Here is a 24,611-nt window from a genome sequence, read left to right as displayed (position 1 = left end):
CTGCCCCGTACCTTACAATGGAGATAGTCTTTGCTTTATAGATTGTTAGGATTGCCTCAAAAGGTTTCCCCCCCAATCTTTTGGCGAAGCCTAGCACTGCCGCTGAGGAATTTCTCGCCGAGTTTACCTTTAAGGAAAGCTGAGGGGACCATAAACTCTTGTCATCAAAGACTACTCCCAAGTAGGTAAATACCTTTACTGTAGTGATTTCTTCACTACCACAAAAGAAGGTCTTAAGTTTGTTTTTTGTGGGCCCCAATGACATAACATGCGATATACGTTATTTACTACCAGATCCAGGCTTTTCATAAAATCCCCAAACGAATCCAGCAATCTGTGCAAGGCCAGAGGGGTCCTTGCCAGTAGGACAGCGTCATCCGCGTATAGGAGCACCGGAACCGGTGTGTCTCCCATACGCGGAATGTCCGGCGTCGCTGCTAGCAGGTTTACCTCCAGTACCAGAATACCAAACAGCCCTCCCCTTCTACACAGTACTGAAATGGACAAAGCATATAGTAAGAGCATGTACAAATTACAATTGTTGCAACTTATTAGGGTGGCTGATGTTCGACCTATCCCATACCCTCTTGAGTCTGGGAATTTCATAACACCCCCGAGGACCTGGCAAAACTAAACAAAAAGGTATCTGGACAATACTATTGTACAAATGAAGGTGAGATGGGACACAATGAAACACAGCACACAAGCACCAAAATTGTAAACTTTGCAGGTGATTCTGCAACAGAAGTGGCAACCTGTAACAAAATGTATAACAACACATCCTGTGCATCACAGTCACTTGATCTGAAACAGGTGGCACCGGTTTGTCAAAAAACTGTTTGACGAGATCATAGCTAACACATACACCATGGCCAGAAGAAGCTTGATGTCAATAGACCTCACTAAAGATCTTAGACAACATGGCAAGTACAAGGGGGCTAGGATCCCTTCATCACACAGAAGGCTACACAGGGAATGCAATCCATACATCTGTTACAACTCACTACCATGGCATGTTATATCCGTTCATACACCCAAACAGGTATATGAAGTGAAAATCAAAGGGAAGCTCATTATGTATAGAAAAAGCACCAGAAGGATTCCTACAACTAATCACTGAGAGAACACAGCACACATGCTATGCTGAACCCTCAAATCACACTCTTGCAACTACTACACATGCAACCTATGCAAGGCGACTGACCCACCTGTTTAAAACCCAATAGTGCTATGGAGAAGGAAAGGAATCACGCCAAAGAAATTAATGACATGAGCAGTAGCAACATCAAGAAGCATCAGCAGCTGAATTGACTGCCAGGCCCAACAAATAAAAGATCTAACAGAAGCCAGTGACAAAGAGCAGAAGTAGTTGAGGCACACTGCTTTTTACTTATAGGCCACAAGTCACAGAAGAGAGTATCAGTGAAACTAGTTCAATCAGTAGCAACCAACAGAAGGGCATTCCCCGAATTGGTCAGTTTTACAAAGATGGTATTTAAAAAATAAAATTAAAAAAATATCACTGAATTAAAATAAAATTGCTCATCTTCTGTGTTCCCTCGCCTACACTGACCGAATAAGTATTTGCCTGGTAGATGATGTCACCATGGCTTGCCAGCTACTTCCTTATTTCTTGGAATCTGTGTGCTTTAAGTGATCTTTCGGGAACTTAATGCTTGAAATTTGTTTCATTTTTAATAAATACATTTGTATTGAAACAAAGATAATTGCAATATACAGCTAGATACTCAGTGCAGACTTTTTACTTTGCTTCTGTTCATTTATTGTGAAACAACAATTGAAAGAAATCCTTAAACATAAAAAAGTTAAAATAATTCTACAAAACAAAAAGAAAATTGTTGCATGAAGAACTGACAATTCTGTTACTTCTCTGTACATCGGATACGGATTTAGGGTTTGGTGGGCGGTACTACAGCAAGGGTGGTAGCGAACATTACCTTTTCCTCTCTGATGGATTACTATCTGCCAAATTTAGAGATGATCACTGTCTCAGTATTCATTTTACATTGAAAGGAAGAGCCATAATGGCGGTTTATTTCAATGTACAAAATGTTCCGCGGATAGCTACCATTGGTTTTGATTACCATTCACCAAACCTTTCCAAAGTTCTTGTTTTTTAAAAACACACTCCCAAACCATGAGTTTTTCTGAAAAACAAAATATGAATGTTCACTAGGCTATGGGAGTTTTCTCCCAAGGTGTGAGGATCATTGTTTAATTTCTGTCCCTCACTGGCAGGTATTTCCTGAGGGTGACAAACAGGGAAAAACAAGGCTTTACACCGTCTGCACTAAATAGGGCGGACGCTGTAATATACTTCCTCAGACAGCCCCCATTCCATCGGACCACAGGAGGAACGTTTGTCGCCAGAGCAAAGGGATGCTCTGTGAATGAAAAACATAAGGTCCTCCCATCTCCAACCACTTCTATGTGTCGGACGGCTGGGGGCCGTCCGACATCACGGTGGGCGCGTGCGTCAAACGGCTGGGGGCTGTTCAATCTGCGCACACGTCAAATTCACCCGCACCGCGTCGGCATGTGTGCCGCGGCGAAGCGGTTGAACTCACAAGGACCATAGGTTTTTCATTTATGACACATTACCCTGGCCGTTAATCAACAGGGAGGGATGAGGAAATTGTGTGTCCGTTTCTTTCCCCAAGATAATGTATACTTTAATCAACAAGAAAATGGACACTTGTAACACTGTTTGACCTTTGGTTCAGTGTAAATATGGAAACCCTCAAAGAAATCAATGTTAGATGAAGTTGCGGTATATATGTTTTATCCGCCCCACATTGAAATTCCGGCAGTTATCATAGGGTTATTCCTATTTGTGTGAACTGCTTGCCTCATCCAGAGGCACCTCCAGTCTCGAGTGCAGTGTCCAGAGACAAAAGGATTTCCCACAGAGAGGGGTGAAAAGAAGTGAAGAGTTCTTTAAAAAATGGAAAAAGTACCCTATAGTTTTATTTCGGGGCAAATCTCCACTGGTTAAAATGATTGGTATACTATGTGAGGGCCAAGTTACTGGGCCAGATAGTAAAGTTTTGCAATTCCTTTTTTACAAATCCTTTTGTCTCTGGACACTGCACTCGAGACTGGAGGTGCCTCTGGATGAGGCTGGCAGTTCACACAAATAGGAATAACCCTATGATAACTGCCGGAATTTCAATGTGGGGCGGATAAAACATATATACCGCAACTTCATCTAACATTGATTTCTTTGAGGGTTTCCTTATTTACACATTACCCTGACCATCAAACTCTAAACAAGGCCCAAAGTTTCTTTGATGTCACGCTACTGAAACATCATTAAACCACCTTGTGTAGAAGCAAAGTCCCACTCATTTACTTTTCCACCTTAAAAATCAAAGTTTTATACTTACTGTTTTCCTGAACAGTTCTAGCTCATTTTCTGCATAGTCTGATGACATTTTTGTAACCTCCGTTTCTGCAAGATTTACCTTGAAGACACAGATTAAAGAAGTGGAAATGACAGTCAGTTTACAGCAGTACATACATTATAATGACAAAAAAAAGACAGCTCCTGGAAAGAGGAACCAACAATCTCTGGAATCTATTTTATAGTTTTAAAACACACACGTAACAGTATTCATGTTTTTTGGAGCCTCTAGAGGTGTCCTTTTACCGTGGACACCCATACTGTGCATTCACTTCACAAACTCTCCATGTTAGGCCAGCTTTATCCTTGAATAGCATATTAGTCTATTATGACGAAACTCTATTTGAATCAATCCCTCTCTTTGGGTAAACATTGAATTGAAATCCAAAAAGTAATACTTAGAAACTCTGGACACTAATGTCCAGTACAAATCCTTGTTGCTGTGGGATTGCTATTATCTTAGAAGGTGCCTTTTAGGTTTTCCCAGTAAATTTAGACTTTATTTCTTCCAGGTGAACTGTTTAGTCTCAAATTTAATTTCATTACTCCCTTTGTCCATGAAAACACTTCAAAACGCAATCATTCAATTTCACACAGTGATTTTTTTTTTACCTGCAACAGGTAGGGTTTTGTCCACTTCATAGCATTTAGGCTGCGCTGGTATCAGTTCTTGACAATCTCTGGCTTCTGGTTGAGCAGGAAGGCATAGCTATATCGGTCTCTTTGAACTTTCCACCCCTACGATATGTGGCTCATGGCATTCGCCTTTCCCAGTGTTCAGAAGTTGCCGTTGAGGACCAGGCCTTAGCCATATCTAAGACGAGTGTAAGAGTTTATTCCAAAAATCAGGCGCTGCAAATGGAGGTGATGAGGGGCCTACGCATGTGTCCCATTGCCATGGAATGGGACACTATCCTTTTTCAATTTCAGAATTATAATAAAGGCAACTCCCCTCCTTCATAAGTAATATACAATGAACAGATGTGACTGCAATGCTATAGACTGTGCTTACCGAACCCTCCGACAGGGGCTTTGCGGTTCCCAGCTTTCTCTACAGTATATCTTACTGATGTACTCTGAGTCCCAACTTTTTCCCGCAGACTATCCTCTTCTAAATGAAGATCCTCTGGTTAACATATATGTACGATATTATTCTAAAAATAAGAAGGGAAAATAAGCCTCCTCAAGGAGCACACAAAGTGTCAATTGTTGTGACATGTTCTGCACTAGTATGAAATATTAGCACCATGTAATGCTTTCTTCCAGTCCAGTATATCTTCTATGGCGGCGATGGACTTAAGGATATAATCAACTTGCAGATTGTACCATATTGAGTAACACTGTAGCGGTCAAAATATATTCATATCATAATTGCTTACTTCTCCAATGTGTAGGACGTGTACAGTTGTCTTGTTTTGTTGCTGTTTGCTCTTTAAAAAGAAATATATATGTATTTGTTGGTTATTTTTTAAGAGTTTACTCTAAGCTTTTGTGGATGTGGGATTACCAAATATGAATTATAGCTGATTATTTAAGAAGTACAATTCTCAATTAGCGATTGGTTGTCAGCTTCTTTTGACGATAACTGTATAACTTTAACTAATGCAAATATTTTAATGTAAATAGTTTTATAGAGCGTCTCAATGAAGGTATAATATGATCCTACATGGTTTACCTCAAAGGGTTCTACTTGTGAACTAATATTTTTGTAAATTCAATTCAATTTTTTTGTTGGGAAGAGAGAAGGGTTACATAAATGTTTAGGGCAGTGTAACAGTGCACTCAATCTGTAACAGTCTGTGTGAAGTTCTGGGTTCCAGAGGAGTCAGCTGGCTAATGGCTCCCCTTCTCGAAGTTAGTAGTGAAACCATAAATACCATGAACCGTACCAGACTTCTTAAGGCAGACCCCAAAGAACAGTCCAACTACAGACGACTTTGCTGCCAGCTCTGTCCAAAGTGCTGGGAAAGTTCATAAACTAGCAACTTCTCTAGTATCTAGAGGACAATACCTTGTTACACCCTAGCCAGTTTGGCTCCAGACCAAATTTTAGCACTGAGACTGCATTGATGGAGGTTACCAAGTACATCATCGGTACCCTGGATGCAGGGGGGAAGGCAGTGCTTATAATGTTAGAGCTGTCAGCGGCCTTTGACACGGTGCCCCATTCCAGGCTCCTGGTGCATCTCCAATCAATTGGAGTGGAGGGCTGGGCCCTGACCTGCATCCTTTTCGAGTGGTAGTGGACAGGAGCTATGATTCCCTGCTTTCTCTTTAGAGTCCTTGGAACCACCAGTAGGGGTACTAGGGCTCTGCATTGAGCCCCACGCTGTTCAACTTATCTTACGCCACTAGCACAGGTGGCAGAAGCCTTGGGGCCAAAAGTGATCTCCTATGCAAACGACACACAGCTGCTTTCCTCCTTCAAAAAGGAAGAAGAGATTGCAGGAGAAGCAATTAAATCTCATTTAGCTGCTGTATTCTACTGGGTGTTCATCAATCAATGGAAGTGTAATGAAGACAAAATTGAAATTCTGTTTTTCGGTCGAAATTCCCCAGCAACTTGGTAGATGTCCTGGTCGGATTGCGCCCCCCTCGCACAAGGCCCTCAGGGGGGGAGCCATCTTTCTTTTTCACTACAAATGAATTCCGTAGTAGGGTTTTGCTCTGGTCTGCACGTATCACATTGAGGTTGGACTATGCAAACGCTTTGTTTCTGGGACTACCCGACTATCTGGTTAATAGACTTGAGGTGGTCCAGAATACGATTGCCCACATTCTCGTCAACCTAATATTGAAAACGCATGTGGCCCCTCATTTATGCACCCTTCACTCACTGTCTGCCAGTGTGGAAGTGGATCCTGTTTAAAGGGCTGATTTTAGTTCACAAAGCGCTTCCTCACGCAGGAGCAGGTTACCTTGGTGGCAGAATCAACTTCTACCTCCCCACCAGGAACCTGCGATCCGCGTACAGCCTACAAGCAAGAATTCCAGATATTCGCCATGCTAGAACAGGAGAGTCGGCTTTTTCCTATCTGGTGCTGTACGTATGGAATAAGCTCCCTTTTGAGCACCGCTCTTTGGAATCAATTACCATGTTCAATACACAGACTGAGACATAGCTGTTTTGTACAAGAATAGAGGTCTTGTCAAAGCTTGTGATTCTACCTGTAAGCAGAGTGCCAGAACACTACTAGGAGTAGCTGTGCACAATTAGCAGATACATATTAAATGGAATATTGTGTCAATCTTGCTAGGGAAGATTTTGCTGCATTGCAAATTGCACATAAGTATATAAAACAGTGATGATGGAATTATCTCAGCCACATGTAAGTAGTCGGGCCACATTCAAAGTCATTGCGTATGTTGCACACTTTATGTAACCTGGGTTTGTTTATTTTTTCCCTCTCTCTATCTCCTTTGAAGAGTCTCCCATCTGTCCCTCACTTGTCCTTTACGGTCCTTCATACCTTATCGCTGTCCTGTAGCCCTTCTCCTGCCTTCTTATGAAGCCCCTCATTTAACCCTGTGATGGGATCCCTCCAGGTCCTTTCCATGCCCTCTGAGGTCCCTCATATTGTTCCTCTGATAAGGAAGATTCCTCCTACATTCACCCATTGTGTTGAGGTCCCTCTTGTCGTTTAAGTTGTAAGTCCATGTCATACCTCACAAGTCTCATGAGGGTACTTCTCCATTCCTGCCCTCTGAGGTCTCACTTTCTGTCCTTCAGCTCCTTCCATAGTCTCTTGCCCTGTAAATCTGAGTCTCATCTCGCACTGTTGTCTTTTCTTTCAGGCCATTCATGATCTCTCCACTAGCGTCTGTATCACTCGGTCCTCATAAGAGGTCCTCTCACTAGGTCGCTCATAAATCATGCCTTGGAGTTCGGAGGTCTCTCGTGGATACTCTGCTGTACTTTAAGACGTTCCTTGCAGGCTTCCTGCTTCTCACTGGTGATGTACTGCTCTGCCCCATAGTGTGGTGCCACTTGTAGCGCCCTTCTGATGGGGTCCCACTAGTATCCGCACGCTCTTCCTTCTTTGCCCAGTGTTCGGACCTCTCCTGCCTCTGACATGCACCTTCCTCTACCCTCTGAGTCCTTTCTGGGAGTCTGCCCCTTCTCTCTGTGGGTTTGTTGGATCACTCACACCCCCCTCTGCTATTATTTCAGTTCCTTGCCCTCTATTTAGCTTCCCGGCTCTTTGGGGCCTCTCTTGTAACCCCACCCACCCATTCTGTGATATTCGCTCTCTATTAGTCACTAGAGTCTTGAATAGTCCTGCACAGTTGGTGCCATCTTAGTGATCTCATTTGCCCACTATTTAAACTAGGCCCCGTCTTGCCCTAGCTGGGGACAGGGCCTCGCATAATCTTGCAGCATGGTCCCTCCCGTGTGCCCTCCAGTGTGTTGTGGAGGACTACTTTTCCCCTTATTTGAAGGCCGGGTGAGCAGTCTAGAGTTTTGTTTCCCTCACACAACAGTGTCTTTTCACTTCTTACATCCTAAATATACTCAGTAGCATTTAATAATCGCATCATTAAAAAGGTGTATTTCAATAAATATCTGCATAGTGATTATGATATAAAATGGAAACAATTACATATGTGGTTCACAAACAATATTTTCTAGCAAATTATGCAATTTAACATGGCTGGTGCGGTTGATTGGTTTTTCAACATTCCTTGGAAGTTTATTGCTAAGTTGATTAATGCTGATAGAAAAAGGTTTCTTATTGCTGCCATCTGAACATTGTTTGGATGACAAGATTATATTTGGCAGAAAGGGAGCAGCCCTAAACTGGAAAAGACTGACACAGCTTGTTGGCTAATAAGTACTATTCTCGGTAAAAGAGAAGAGGATTCCAAGTGTCTTGCGAGTGAGGTCAGCAAATCTATTCTTCTAATAAAACCTGCACTCAAATCACTCCATGTCTCTATATAAAACCCTAGCTCTTTCCTCAAGAGCCTCATTATTAAAAAAACTGTACTTAGCTGGCCGAGCAGACGTTGTATTTATTTCTAGATCTCGTATACTAGCAGCAAACTCTGAAGGATTGTGAGAAAGAATTAGGTAAACTCAAGTTCTAAGGCAGCACTTTTTTCACAATGTGCAGGGGATTCCTTGTAGTTTACACTCTTCTTCTCATTTTCACTTACCATCTTGCACGAATGCTGATCTGCTTCTCACAATGCCTCTTGTGGCTAATGGTGCCCTCATTTCCTCAGCTCTGCTTCATTGCGCCTCATGCAGTCTTTTCCTCCTCTTTCTGCTTCCTTGTGCCTCATGCCGTATTCTCCTTCTCTCTCCTTCCTCGTGCCTCATGCCATCTTCTCCTCCTCACTCTTCTTGCTTGTGCCTCATGCTGCCACATTCCTCACCTCTGCTTCCTTGCGCCTCATGCCATCTTCTCCTCACTCTCCTTCCTTGTGCCTCATGCAGTTTTGTCCTCACTCTGCTTCCTTGTGCAGCATTCTGCTCCTTACCTCACCTGTTTCCCTGTGCCTCATGCCATCTTCTCCTCACTTTGCTTCCTTGTGCCTCATGCAGTCTTCTCCTCACTCTCCTTCCTTGTGCATCATGCTGTCACATTCCTCACCTCTGCTTCCTTGTGCCTCATGCCATCTTCTCCTCACTCTCCTTCCTTGTGCCTCGTGCAGTCTTCTCCTCACTCTCCTTCCTTGTGCCTCATGCAGTCTTCTCCTCACTCTGCTTCCTTGTGCCTCATGCAGTTTTGTCCTCACTCTGCTTCCTTGTGCAGCATTCTGCTCCTTTCCTCACCTGTTTCCCTGTGCCTCATGCCATCTTCTCCTCACTCTGCTTCCTTGTGCCTCATGCAGTTTTGTCCTCACTCTGCTTCCTTGTGCAGCATTCTGCTCCTTTCCTCACCTGTTTCCCTGTGCCTCATGCCATCTTCTCCTCACTTTGCTTCCTTGTGCCTCATTCTAATGTTCTCCTTATTCTCTTTCCTTTTTCCTAAAGCTGCTCTTCACCTTCTCACCTTGCCGCCTGTGACGAATGGTGCTCTATTCTTCTCACTCTGCTTCGTTGTTCCTAAAGCTGCTCAGCTAACAATTCCAATCCAAAGCACCTTTTTACACTACACACCACAATCATAGTTTCCAGAATACATGGGTAAAAGACATTGTCACGTACAATGCCAATAGCTCTAACCCAAGCAAATGCAAGACCAATTTGCATTGCAAAAGTTTGTTTCAGATGGAGGAATTTAAAGTGCAGAAAAATGATCCGCAAAAATGTTCATAATATGCAGCATTTTTCTGCACTCCAGTTACACATATAGCACCGTGCCTACCAGCCACTGCGACAAGATGGCTGCTATGTGTAGATGTCACACTTTGAAACAGGAGAAAATTAAACTGAAGAGTTAACATTCTTTATATGGATTCTATAAAACTCATTTAAATGTTCTCCCATTTCAATTTCTTATTTACAAACAGCAGACTTCTTGCACCCAGTGGCCTGTAGAGACAGTGCCATATTTATAACAGAAAAATACAGTCATTTAGTTAAATGGGAGGAATTAAAAGTAAAGAAACAAACTTCATAAAATATTAAGACTATTGACTAAATTGAAAGTCCAGAAAAACATTAAGACTTAACGTTTCGGAGGAGGAGCCAAGATGGCCGACAGGACGGACATGTAGGCTCCCGGCTCCGCGAGCCTTCCACTCCCGCACCGACATCCTGCTATCTATCCTGTGCCTCTGTTGCGGTGACACGGCGATTTAAACGCGCTGTTTCTAATTGCGCTCTCCCGAGGTCTCTGCCTGCTGTTTTGACGGAGAACTCGCTGCGTTAGCCGTCCTCCGTGGCTGCCCCTGGACCCTGTGCCGACCGCCGCCGCTGGACGCTGATGTAACGGTGTCGGCAGGACGATCTGGGGAGGTGTCGACACTTAAGGTAGCGCTGCTGACTGCAGAGGGAGATGGTGTAGACCCTTTCAGATGTGGCGAGATTCCCTACTTGGATGAAGTGTGTAATGGCGAGGCGGGATCCCTTCTCGCATCACTTCTCTTTGTTACGCTGCTGACGGACTGAGCTGACCCCATCTTGGAGCGCCTTCTCTGCCGTGAGCCACCCTCATCGACTGGAGGCGAAGGGGCTCTCACTGTGCGCCGCTCTGGATTACGAGCCGTGCTCCTACCGGCGACCCGGCCTGATGTTTCCCGGTACCGATGTCGCCCCCCTCCCTTCATTGTGGTCTCATTGACAGGGTGGTGATGGCGCCGGTCTTCCAGGACGAGGTGATGAGTGCTTCCTTGTCCCCAGGGCGTGCTGTCCTGCCTGGCCTTGAACAGTATGACGGTCCGACGGCGTCGACTCAAAGCGCGGACTGGCTGGAACTGTAGCGTGTCTTGACTTGCGGCGACATCCTGGCAGCTCTTACCGACTTAAGGGTTACATGGCGGCAAAACACCCGAGAGCTGGGTCGGAAGATTGAAGATGCTACATCTGAACTGGGGCGACTGAGGCGTTCTGGCGCCCTGCTGCCTCCAAGTACTCCTGGAGTGGATACTATGTTTCAGCATGCGTGTACAGTGAAGCGGACTACCTCTGGTTACAATGGTTTGTGTCTACCTATCGATGGAGCTGCAGCTACAATGTCTCCCCCCATTCCGAGAACTGAGACTCTGCCTATGCAATCGCTACTATTGCTTCGTTTGCCGACTTCCCAGTTGTTGGCCCTCCTTGCTGCCTTTGCCTCCGGAGCCTCTTTCCTACATCGGTTGAGTGTGTTTCATCCTGTGAGCGTGGGGACGCTCGTCTTTTTGGACACTGGACTAATTGGTAACTGGAGACATTAATTTCATCTTTTTATGCTTCTTTGTCGGGGCGGCCATCTTGTCCCTTTGTTCTGCCTTCGGTGGGCTCTCAGCGGTGGCCATGTTTGGAGGGCTTTCAACGCTCAGGCCAGGGCTGATGGTGTTCTTCGTGCTGATTTTGTCTGCTTGGCTGGCGGTGACCCGGACTGGAACGCTTTCCTGAAACATTTGAATGCGCTATTTGTAATGTTTTTCCCCACTTCAGGTTGCAATTGATGTGTCCTGTTGTTGATCCTTATTGATGGGGTGGAGGTTTCTGCGGGCTGGGAGTCCGGGGATAAGTGCTGATGGTGGTGATCTCGTTGTTTTTGTCTGCTCGGCTGGCGGAGACCCGGACTGGAACGCTTTTCTGATACATTTAGAGGCTCTATTTGTGATGTCTTTCCCCACTTAAGGTTGCAATTGATATGTTCTTTTGTTGATCATTGTTGATGGGGTGGAGGTTCTGTGCGGGCTGTGGAGTCCGGGATTCAGTGGTTCTGGCCCTCCTCCGGTCTTATGTGTTCTATGGGAGTTTTAGATTAGGATACTCTTTTCTTACTCTCTATATTTCAGGTATTACTGTAATTCTTTTTTCTTTTTCTTTCCTTGTTCTATATTTCGGGTTTCTTGGGCGACAGACACACTGCTGGGGGGGGGTTGCCATAGCCTCTGCATGCGTGTAGGGTGGGGGGTTGGGGGATGGGTTTTTAGTTTCCTGGTTTCAGTTTCTATGGTGCCTTGTTTTCTCTTTGTTTTATTTCTTCTTCTTTATTCTACCTTGGGTCCGTGTTTGGGACTGCTAGCGGGCGGGTAGCGGTGGACAATTGTTAGGATGTTGGTTCTGATGCCCCTGCTGCACACACTTTGAGCCGCCATGCCGCCTGGGGGGACTTGACTTCTGGGTTGTTGGACTATGTGGTGAATTTGTCGCTAATGTTATGTTACGCCTGCACGGACCCTGCTTTCTTAGTCTATAGTTTATCTTTTACATTAAAAACGGAAAAGTCGGACTTTAATAGCTGCAACAAAAAACATTTAAAATTAACCTTCATTGCTCCCGAGACATGGTATCACGATGATCTACAGTGTAACTTTTAAATGCTTGCTTATGGCAATAATGTGTTATTGTGTCGCCGTATAGCACGCGCTAGTGCTTTAACAGTATCCGTGGCCGGCCTGATGGTTGTGGGCCCGTATTTTTTCTTCTACTACTGCACAATAAAGGTTTTCAAAAATTAAAAAAAAAAAAAAAAAAAAGACTACGTTTCATAGAAATATATTTCTTCACTTTAACGTCTCATTTTTAAAATGACTATTTTTCAGTAATAAATATGCACAGTGTCTACTGGCCATTGGGAGCAAGATGCCTGCCGTTGGTAAATGTAACACTATGAAATGGGAGACTATTAAAATTGAGAGTTAACAATCATTCAGGTAACGTTTGATTTCAATATTCTTCCATTTTAAAGCATTCAGAAGCATAATTTCGTTCTCACACTCCAATATTGAGTTGACGAGGACTTTTATTTAAGAGTTAAATACTTCAGTTCTTCACCTCTGTATCCAATCCTGGATCATAAATCTGACTTCAACAGTGCTCATTATCAGGCCATGCTAACTGCAGCCTGATGAGAATAATGTAAAATAAACACAGTCTTCCCTTAATTTTCAACAAAAAATGTGAGACTGCATTTTTTAAAAATAGCTCAAGGCTTCGAGCTACTCTGAAGGTGTCTGTGAGCAACTGGTAGCTCGCGATTGACTGGTTGAAGACACATGGAGTAAACTCTCTCCATTGAGTAAAAATTGTTAATAGTACCCACTTTTCTACTCATATCCATTTCATTTCTCAGTGTAGGTTCAGTGCCTGTCAGGGGTTTGATACAGGTAACGACTGTCCGTAGTAGGGCATTGGTTATGCAACAAAGCTGGAGTATCTGGAGGAACTTGGTTTTCCCTGAACAGTTGTATACATAATGAACACTGTGTGAAGGATAGGTTACCCTTTCATCTGTGGTTAATAGCCATTTTGAACTCGGCTAGCCATAAAGTGTATGGTATAGGGGCTATGTTGAAAATAACACAAGCTTGCTTTAACTGCGGAGGTTGTATGCAGGAGAGCAGTAAAGATGCTTCATATTCTTCGGAGCTATTGTGCACTTACTTAATATGTACAAAATAAGCTTGGATGATGTCAGTGATGTCATATGGGAGGCTATAAGCAGGGCAAAGCGGGGCGCTAGTTACAGATAGCTCTGCTAACTATAACTGGTGAATTTCTGTTTTTTGTTTTAGTTCAAAACGTTAAAGTTGTCACTGACATATTCCCCTAACTATAACTTAACCTTTGTTTTTTTCTGTCAATTTCTGCATTTTGTTTTTAAAACAAAACCGATCTTTTATGACCCATAGCTATAACATTACTTTAACTTTTGCATTTCTCAGTGAATTTCTAGCTTTTTGTTTTTTTCTAATGTAAAGTAATATTTTATTACCATACATAAAGTCAACCCCACGCTGCGCACAGCCAAGTTGGCTGCAGGGCCTTGCCTGTGACCAACCCCCCGCATAAAGCAAACCACATGCTGCACATGGCCAAAGGCTGTGTGTGACAAGGGGTTGGACACAGGGCCTGGGAACCCCATTTTCCAAGGCCATTACCAAATAAGGTGAAGGTGCATTACTAATACTGAAGCAGCTTTTGACACCATCCCCCGGGGACCAGCATCATTTATTAGGGAGTGAGGGGCACACAGCCCACCTCTCTGGTCGATTTAGACCCTAGGGATCCCATTCACCAGCATCTTTTATTAGGTGAAGGGAAGCAAATTGCCCCCTTCCCCAGCATCTTTTATTAGGGGAAGGGAAGCAAATTGCCCCCTTCCCCAGGATTACTTCGGCGGCGCAATAAACATGGGTGCCCTGGTGCCCAGCCAAGGCACCCCTCATAGTGTCGTCAGGGCCCAAAAGGAGAGCCCCAAGGCACACACAGCTCCAGCAGCATCCCCGCATACAGCGGGAGCCGGCACTGCTCCTGCCTGCTGAGAGCAGTTACCAAAGATGCTGCCTTTGTGGTGAGAGCAATATTGTCATCTGTTTACTTGACCCGTTTTAGGATGGGCAGGGAAACAGATGAAAAATCTGCTCTCAGCAGGCGGGAGCATTTTTGAAGCTCCAGCTCACTGGAGTTTGCTCCCGCTTGGTGGGAGATTTTAAAAAATGCTCCTGTCAAGCAAGAGCAAACACACGCTTTCCTGCTCACATCACTACGGGCAGGGAAACCAGTATGTCCCCAGGGTTGGCTCCCTGGGATATAGCATCTGAGTAGTCCCTGGAGGAACAAGGTCCCCTTAAAGGAATCTGCCCCGGGGTTGGCTCCATATGGCCTTTGAAGCTCGAGAAGAGAGGCCATTCCCCTATATGAAAAAGTCTGCTACGGTGGGTAGGCTCCCCGGGGCAGAAAGTATTTATTATAGCCCAGCAGCCACAATTTTTTTTTAATCCCCCCCCCAAGCGTCTTGCGGATTGTGGCATTTTATGCAGTTTTTTTTTTAACCAGGGGGGTCCTTCTAGAGGCCCCCCCCCCATGTGGCCAAGGGGGTCATGGTATCCCTACCCTGCAGCCATATATCTATATATTTTTTTATAACTTCAGGTTATGGGACTGCGGCCCGAGTCCTATAACGGCTGGCAGAAATATTTTTCTCACACTCATGGAAGTCAGACTCCTGTGGGAGAGAAATGGCCCAGGAGAAATAAAGCTCCCCGGGCCAACCAGAATCCTCTATTTTTAAACTGGCACTTTCACGAGAGCCTGAGATTCCTGCGAGCCCAACCATCCAAATATCTTTATATCTTTTAACCCATCATATCTCAAAAACTATGGAACGGATTTACAAATCACCAAAAGCACAATCGGCATACCAAGATCTACCTCATTGACGAATTTGGTGCAATTCAGTTTAGCATTTTATGCTGTAGCCTTGTCTAAAAAAAATTGTTAAAAATGAATGGGGATTTTGCATTTTGGGACTCTCTCTTTTTTCTCAGTCCCCGCTAGACGGATCACCTTAAAACCTTCCAGGATGGAGCGGAGGTGAATAAACGTTTGTTTTGGAAGGTTTTGTGAAGATTTGTCAAACAGGGTCAAAGTTAATAGCAAACCAAAAAAAAGCAGATAAATATATCTTACAGAGGCTTCTAGCTTCTGTAATTCATCCATTGGTCAGTTGTTGAGTCATTCACAATTTTTTTTCTGCCCGTAAAACAAGATCACGTACTTTCCCACTATTACCTCTCGAAAACACCATCTTTAAAATATTCTTCTTCATCTAACACCTTTATGTCTCAGCACTACACAAGACTAAACAAATCTCATATCTACCAATAAAAAGACTCAAGCACAGATTTTAGAGCACTAAAATAGACCACCACCCCTTACTCGTATCCCTTCGACTTTCAGCGAACTATAATGAAAGAAACATTAATCTCACAAACTTTGCATCATACATACTATATCACAACAATTGTTGGAGCAGATCACCAAAACATAATCCTACACCATCAACAATTTCACAAACACAATTTCACTTGTAGTCTCCCTGCCATATAACGCCTATCAAATCTCAAATAAACCTACTTGAGCAGGAAACTGAAGATGAGGAATGTCACAATCCCAGCACCATCACTCCAGCAGCACTTCCTACCTCTACACATTCCTATACTCCCAAATTAGTTCAGAAAAAACAGTCTTCCCGACATACCTGCTTAATCAGGCTTCAAAGAAATTTCAACTTCAAAATGTGGTGACCTGATAAAAGTTGACAGCCTAGCAGCTGTCCTTGGACTCTGCCCTGCACACATTTACAAAAAGATCCTCCAGTTAGCATCAGTATCTATCCCCGTCGGAAACGCATCACTAACTCCTTTAAAAAGAACTTTCATAGAGATACTTATAAAGACATACGCATGCAAACTACTTAAGAACAACACACTGGGCCTCCAATACCTAGAGAGCAATCTCTAATGTGCCTTTCCTTAGTAAACTTGTGAAAGAGCAGACTTTCACCAGATCTCAGAGCATCTAGAAAAAAACAAACTACTCTCAAACTGGCAATCAGCCCAGGGAGAGGAACTGAATCTGCCCTAATCACAGTTTCAGATGACCTAAAACAAGGTCAACAAAAACAGTGAAGCTGCATTACTAATCCTTAAACGGCATTTAACACAATACACTATGACCTAAATAACATTTCATACCAGATTCACACAATGCCTTTCTTTTGAAATAACTGCATAAAAACCGGATTTGCAATTAATCTATCATCTCTCCTCTCTCTCCTTTCTAACATATACTTTAAAACACTATGAAAATGCAAACCGAACTGCTACAACTGTGCAGACGACACACAGATGATTCTTCAATTGAAAAAGCACGGGAGTGGCCAAACGGAACACTACACGCCTATCAGGGGGGGGCGGGGGGAGGGACAAATACCACAGTTGTTGGACTGGAAAAAGATATGGACTGGTGTATGCTAGCAGAGAAGGTGGTGAACGAAGGTCGGGGATGACCCCAGAAAAGGATTAAAGTTTGGGAATGTTGGAATGCATATAGGGGTTATATCTGTGACCAGATTGGTCAAGCACTGGGGAGGGGCGAAGGTACGATACCAGGTAATAAGACTTGCCTATTGTTCATGCAGCAAGTGTGAGAGGTGGGGCTGGTTCTTAATGGCAAATGCAGAGATATTGATATTGCACTTATATATCTCAATGTGACTGACTTATTTACATTTTGCCGAATTACATTGTGTGATTTTTCCCTTATAATGGTATATTAAGTTTGGACTACTCGGGATTTCACTTAACTTTATCTAAGCAAGCATGTGAGGGACAAGGCAATGCTTCTTAATGATGTAAACTGTGGGATACTAATGTTTTATATATGTCGATGAACGACCTGACTTGTTTGGCATTTTACACAGATTCTAATTAAAAGATTTATATATTTTTTTGTTAATTGGAAAAGCCTAAGGCTTTAGGAATAACAAAACTTAACATCTGATCATAGCCTCAGATCTATACAGCATGAAATCGCCCCAAGCTGAACGCTTTAAAAATGAAATATTGACATGTGTGGAATGCAAATATGATTACCCTGTATCTTTCTGGCCAGATGAACTGGAAACTGTCCTCTCCCACCCCCCCAAAAAATAGCTACAAGTATAAAAATCTCAGAAACGTCCTAATCAACTTTCAAGACAACAAAAACACTTAGATGCATCTTTATACATCTTGGGGTTCCTCAAAATATACAAGCAATACCACGCTCATCCTCTCACAACTTGGCTCTGCTAATAGACTATACTATAGCATTCAACTATCAAAAGGTTAAACAAAATTCAAAATTAAGCAGCAGAACTACTTCTACATACAAAAATAAGAACCCACATCTCTCGAGTTCTGAAGGGTCTGCACTGGCGCCAATAGCAAGAAGAACCACTTTCAAACTACTGGGATTTACACACACAGCTACCAATGGCAAAGGACCAAAATCCATTTAACCCCTTCCAGGCTCATGACGAGCTGGGCTCGTCATGGCGTAGCCTCCTCGCACGCTGATGACGAGCCCAGCTCGTCACGTAACATGCGCTTTTGAATATCTCAGCGCAGGAGCAGAATTCCGCTAGCGCGGATGCGGTTCAGCAACAAAAAAAAAAAAACACAAAATAATCACAACACAGGAACGTCTGTTCCTAGGTGGCACACACTTAATTCCCACTTTCGGCAATAACACCATTGGTGGCACTACGTTCTCCTTTCAAGCCACACAACTATTGAATTCCCCACTTGCAAAGATCATAGCCATTACAAATCACTTAGAGGTAATAAGGATTGTTATTCCCAATGTAATTCAACAATGAATTCACCCCTTCTCATGTTATGCCTACAGACAGATACCACCAAGAAGACCATCTAAGATCAAGGAAGCAGAATCCCTTTATAATGTTTTTGTATTGATAAAGCCCAGCAGTTCCCCCAAGAAAAGTGATTTTGTAACACTTAGAAGGCAGTTTCCTTAAAGTGATGATAGGTTATGTAAACATAGCAAACATTGCTATGAGGAATAAAATGATGTAATAGCCATGAAAGGTGGGCTAGCCAAAGTGAACTCCTGCAAATCCTTGAGCTGTGGGTGTTTGGTGGCGGGATGTCTTGATACATTACACCTGCATTAAGGGGGTCACAGCCAAGTCATCTCAGACAGCAGCATCTCTCTGTGCAAATGATCTGCTGAACTGCCCTTGCCTCCAAGTCTAGCAAGGAGTTCAGAGGCCCACAAAAACATTAAATTGAAAGTAAAGATTAATTAATATAGCTTCCAATAAAAAGACAGGGCGCAGGGTAATAGGTTACAAATCTCACAAAATCTATAAAAAAAAAGGAAAAAAAAGGTATTAAGTAGAAGCTATACTGATATACCCTGGTGTATGTTGGGTATGGTACGTAGGAACTTGGGTACATGGTTCTGTGGCCAACCTCCAGTGCCAGAGGCCAATGGCTGCGGCGGTGTGGTTCCAAAGGCTGTACGCAAGTAGAGGAGGAGGGTGGCCATAAGGCCTTACCACAGACTAGGAACTGCAGCCATCCACATCTGAGCATAATCAATATATTATAAGGATACATAAAGGGTAATGGTACGATGTGGTGTCTTACTGCCATTGATGGGTTCTGGTGACATAACATTCCACGAATACCACGAAGTCAAAGGACAAATATGTTGTAAATGTCAACAGAAATCAGACATGACAATATACATATTACACAAAGTAATAATCACTTTAACATTGCACTTTTTTGGGTCTATCAGCTACAACAAAAATATATTTTTCTAACACTGTTGTGCCTAGTGTGGCAACCCTACTCTTTATCTAAGCTGCCAATTTCCCACCCATAGTCATTCATACAATCAGGAACTGTTAGTGCTCCTGAAATCTACGCGGGCATTGTTTGTTGCACAGGACCAAATTCCTAAAATGGCACTTACATGGTGGAAGGGTAAAAGCATGGTTTCATGTAGAAGTTAACACCACCAAAATGCTCCTGCAAAGCAGCAACTGACAAACTCAATTCAAGCAGGAGCATAACAAATAGGGCATCATAGTTCGAGTGCTTTAGCAACCAGATAGCCAGTACCCTGTGAGCCCCTACATGCGGAACACAAAGTGCGGTCTGGCCACTCAGATTCCCCCTGGATGAACAAGGTTACTTTTAATGGGGTAGAGATTTAAGGACATATATGTATACATGACTTTGAATAAAGGTCACAGTCAACGTTCCTCTGTTACAGGTCATTGAGAAACAAGCACCAGCAGGTTTCATGCACCAAAATACCCTCAAGTGCTCCACGAATCTGCTCCTGTGTAGGCTTTATACAAGGTTGGGAGTGCACGAGGGGAAGGTGTATGGAAAGGACAGGCTTCATTATTCCAAATACAGAAGCAAGTTGGATTCCAAACTCAACAGTGATCTGCTGTAATTTGTAACCCCCCAACTGCTCAGTGAGCCAGGAAATGCAAAATAATGGTCCAAACAGTGGAAGCCTGGGAGAGTACATTCAGAGCATGAGCATGAAGACCAGTTTTTTTGTTTTTTTTTTTAAAGGTGTGGTGCTTTGCTTGTTGGATGCAAAATACAAAGAGACGTCTTTGCTTCTGTGGGGTTTTCAACCCCATCCATATGGTGAAGACAATTCTACTCATAGTTACAATTCCACAGAATAACACGTGTAGGTATTCAGGATGTTGGAAGCCACATTATTAACTCGTATTCGCCTCTTCCAACAGACTTGTAGAACACAAGTGCAGTGTTGTCAGCATTAGGCTCCAAGAGTGTGTGCTACCAATATCTTAGTGCGCAACATTAAGTGAGAGGCTGTGTGGGAGCCCAAGAAGGCAACTTGGAGGGACCAGCTGATACTTCCTATTTTCAATGAGGGGCATCCCCCAGTGCTGCTTTTATGTTCACCCCCTTAGGTGTAGACCACACGCTGCCTGTGCCTATTATTCTACTATCACATGTGATGAATGTTACTGTGATAGAATGATAAATACCCTTACCAGTGCATAGTGTCTCCTCCCATCATCCTCAGACATTCCCTTCCTGATCTGCATAAACAAAGGCTGAAGCTGGGCGTTGATAACATTGATGAAGTCATCCAGTTTGTCATGGGCGTAGTGCACTATAGTATAAGAAACAATTAAGCTTAATTATTCTATTTTTACATTCTTAAGGCACAATCAATCATTAGAACAAGGCATATGCCCCAGGATGCAGATAGCAGCTGTAAAACATACTGAATTTCTCTTCTCCATAAGCAAAGCAACTCAGAACTAGCAGATCTGCATAGAACAAAGTAGCCAAGAGGGAATTAATAACCAATAAGATGACAAATCACAATGTCTGGAAGTGAAAAGAAACATGTAGACAAGCAGAAGTCAAACGCAAATGTTTTGAAGTGTCATCAAACCTTTCAGCACCCACACAGCAATGTCAATAGTTCTTATCTTCATTTGAAAGCAAGCTACATTAAGCTGCATAATCTATGCCACTGTTTATTACATATTAGCAATGTTAGGTTTTAGGTCTGGTTTATGGATAACTTCTTACGGTAAAACAGATGTGATTCAAAAAGTGAATTGCTGGCATTGTGTATGGTTGAAATGCAAGCAGCATGCTTCAAGAATGGAGTTGAGCTCCCGCACATGGCATCTCAGGTTTTTACTCATCAAACCTTGACAAAAGTTAATGGAGTCAGGCAGTGCACTACCAGAACCAAGGCACAGTAAGTCGTTTATATTTTTACGTCCCATCAGGATCCTGGTCAACTGGGCACATACTCTTGGCACCCTAAAACTCCACCAAGGACATTTACTAGGATGGGACTCTTGGTGTTGGGTGTTTGAGGCAGGGAATTGTACAATGCTTGGTTGGAAACACTGCAGCTGGGGCTGGGGCTGCAGCCCCATAGGTTATCCTATCCATTTTCTGAATCCCTAGCTATAACAAGCATTTACAATGCAATGGTCTCGGCAATATTATAGGTAGAGCTATTAGTATTGCTCATTATTGTTTTATCTTTTTTGTATCCCTAAATAAATGGCACTGTCATTTCTATTGGCATTAGCTTTTTTTTTTTGCATATGTGATACCTATTGCATTAGCAGAGAGAGAGTGAGGTAGTGATAAGAGAGAGAGAGTGAGGTATTGAAATAGAGAGAGTGAGGTAGTGAGGTAGTGAGAGTGAGTGGGGCAGATAGAGAGTGAGGTAGTGAGAGAGAGTGAGGTAGTGAAAGAGTGAGGTGATGAGGGAGAGGGATGTTGTGAGGTAGTGTGATATAAGCATAGAGTGATGTTGTGAGATAGAGAGAGAGGTAGAGAAAGAGTGAAAGTGAGTTAGTGAGATAGAAAGAGTGAGGTAGTGAGATAGAGAGTGATTGAGGTAGTGGGTTAGAGAGAGTGAAGTTGTGAGCTAGAGAGTGAGGTAGTGAGAGAGTGAGGTAGGGATGTTTTGAGAGCCAATGGAGGAGAGACGGGGCAGGCAGGAAGGCGGGTTCTACAGCCCTACTAAGAAACATAAATTCTCCGACCCCAGACTGCGCAAGCGCAGCCTTTAGGTCCTCGACCTAATAAAGTGGCCAGTCTGCAACACACGTGGCAGATTCCAAGACTAGCCCATTATATATAATACATATATATCTCTCCAGAGACATAAACAGAACCGAACACCTTCAAGTTCTTGAAAACCCAAGTTCACTCAAAGGCAGGTGACCTCCCAGAATGGCCGCAGCGCTTGAAGTCTAACACTACAATATTAAAATAATGTGGGGAAAAACAAGACTGTGCCAATGCTTGTCTGCAATACATGGATTTATTGTTACTTCTTCCACGGTACACCACGATGTCTAGAATTAATAAAAAAGGATTTAACTCAGATCTCTTGAACGAGGGGGGGGGGAGAAATGTTTGATTACTTCAAAATTCCGTCCATCATCTGTTGCCAGAGCACAATCTTCGGAAAAGAAGCAAATGCAAAGGAGGGCAGAGCCCGGGATGGCAGAGACGATGAAAGAGAACCGATTTAAACATATATACTGAATATTCTACGTGGCTTTAAAGCCAGTTCGATAGAAGTTATTTTTATTTGGTTGAAAATATTCCGTAGCTCAGGTCACCACAATAGTAAAAATAATAAATAAACAGAAACTGGTGAGTGGGTCCAACGTCGGCGCTCGACACACACAGGAAGTAGTTACCAAGATATGGATGGCTGTATTCTTTCCTGACACAGGTCTTAATGCCCGTTAATTGTGACGGGTAATGTCCAATGCTGGCACACAAGGAGAGTCACTTCAGGCTTTTAGAAGTCCACCCAGTATGTAAATGAGTTCACTTCAGAGTCATGGCATTGCCACTGCAATGCCTTAGAAGCCAGGAGCCCGACCTTCCCAGCATGGAAGGCAGTTCGAGAGGGCCTGGGCACGGGGCCAGGGTGGACCGGCTTTGTTTCGCTGCAGAGCTGCCCTCACGTCCACTTTAGTACAAAGTGCTGAAGTTGAAAACTACCCAGAAGTGCTTAGGGGGCAATGGATGGCTCGAGTTTTTCCTACCCATACCTTTTTCATTGTTCGAACGTGTCTCCCCGGAAACGTGTCCGCGATTATCCATATTCACTCATTCCGAGGATGAGGGACTGACTCAACATTGGTCCTGTTCAGAAACAGTGTATGAGCTAAAAACAGGTAATGGAATGCGAAACTGACACTCCCAGGCTTTGACAAGCGAAGTTCCATCGATAGCGCGTGTGACGGGCCCATGATCAGGCATAAAAGTCCAGTCACTATCCCCGGAAGGCTGGATGTTTAGGAACATAACCCAGAGGCATAACCCTCGCCCTCCCCACAAACACACTTCCAAGTCCGCATGTGCTCCGGTTACACCACGCTCACTAAGGTGCCTCACATTCACCAGTGTGCAAGAGGTCTGTTCTTAAATGTCCCAACCACCACTTTAATGTAGCTGCCTTCTTCGCCCCCACCTCACCAGTCTACATAGAGCACCCGATTTAATTTAAACATTTGGTCCCAGTGGATTGCATTTTTTTAGGTCAGGCCAGAGGCACGTTTGGCTTTACCACCAACCTCAGGTTTTCAAAAACATGTATAACAAATACACACAGAGGAGGACTTTGTCGCCCTCTTCGCCCACTGGTCTATTTAAATGTCAAACACATTTTGTTTCCACCCCCAGAGACGAGCCGCGCGTGCCGAGCCGCTCCAAACTGGCTCTCTTCACCATCAGTGAATGTGTCTTCCTCGTACGAAGCAACCCAAAAAGTAGCCTCATTCAGTAACAACACTCGCTGTGTAGTCTCCGTTACATGTATGTGTTACTTTCATGCACATAATTGTTAAGGGGCAACAGTTTCACTTCTTAATACTTTGAAACGTTGTCGCACATATTTGCAATAAATCGAAGGACCCCAGTCGGGCAAGACAAACTGACTTCCCCTTTTCCTACAAAGCCACCCTGGAAGCACCTTCCAGCGGAGGAGGACGCGGTTCCGGGTGAAGAAGCTGCCAGGGACTGACCACAAAGGGGATTGAGGAGCTCGTGGCCTGTTGGTTTGACCCCGGGTACAGTGTCTCCTACAACAACGACGCCACCTAGTAATGAGGGGGTGGGACGGCGTTCCCTCGCGGCCTTTGATAGACTATTGGTTGGGGGCGGGGGTTATAGGCAGACACTTGGTGTTCGAGTGTACCTCCGCGGTGACCAGCAGGTCAGAGTCAACTGTCCATCCAGTAAGGCAGACTCGGGCTTGCATCCTGTAGGTGCTGCGCATCAGGCACCAAGCTAGAAAGACGAGGTACCCACTGACGTCAGCAGCCTGACACATTGGCCTCTGCTACAAAGATCCCACCATGAGGGACGAGGAGGAGCTGTGTGTTCACCCGAGCACATCCCTACAGGCTCCCACACCTGACCTTGCGGAATGCACGAGCCCATCCGAATTTAGGCCTATGGCCTCTTTCCAAAGTTTACAGTGATGGCGGACGTTGTCACAGCTCAGCCTAGCACCCCTGGCTGCTTACTGGCACCTTTTCAATTTTATAGGACAGAGTTACACACTAAAAGGTTTCGAAGTTAGACTACAATATGTAGCAATGCTAAGCGCTATAAGTCTGATGCGAGCCTCTGGGCGCTCCTAGAACTTACATCAAACTCATAAGCGTGGGGGCTTGGGTGCTCCGATTAGTCCCAGACCAACAGCAACACACTCTCGCTCTCTCCATAT

General features: G+C 43.9%; 1 protein-coding gene across 3 annotated transcripts in view; it reads right to left on the bottom strand.

The window, feature by feature from the left end:
• The window catches only part of NSMCE1 (NSE1 component of SMC5/6 complex), a 133,486-nt gene that overhangs the window by 75,624 nt on the left and 33,251 nt on the right, over window positions 1–24,611 (bottom strand). For all 3 annotated transcript variants that reach the window (XM_086940591.1, XM_086940593.1, XM_086940592.1), the window contains exons 3-4: window positions 20,374–20,495; window positions 3,408–3,485 (exon numbers count right to left, since the gene is read on the bottom strand). In XM_086940591.1, coding sequence (XP_086796717.1) covers window positions 3,408–3,485; window positions 20,374–20,495 — 200 coding nt within the window. The remainder of the gene's footprint in view (window positions 1–3,407; window positions 3,486–20,373; window positions 20,496–24,611) is intronic.

This window comes from Lissotriton vulgaris, chromosome 10 (assembly GCF_964263255.1).
Source record: "Lissotriton vulgaris chromosome 10, aLisVul1.2, whole genome shotgun sequence".
In the NCBI taxonomy this organism is placed as follows: domain Eukaryota; kingdom Metazoa; phylum Chordata; class Amphibia; order Caudata; family Salamandridae; genus Lissotriton; species Lissotriton vulgaris.
The sequence above is the reverse complement of the archived record's forward strand: the minus strand, read 5'-3'. Positions and strand labels throughout refer to the sequence as shown.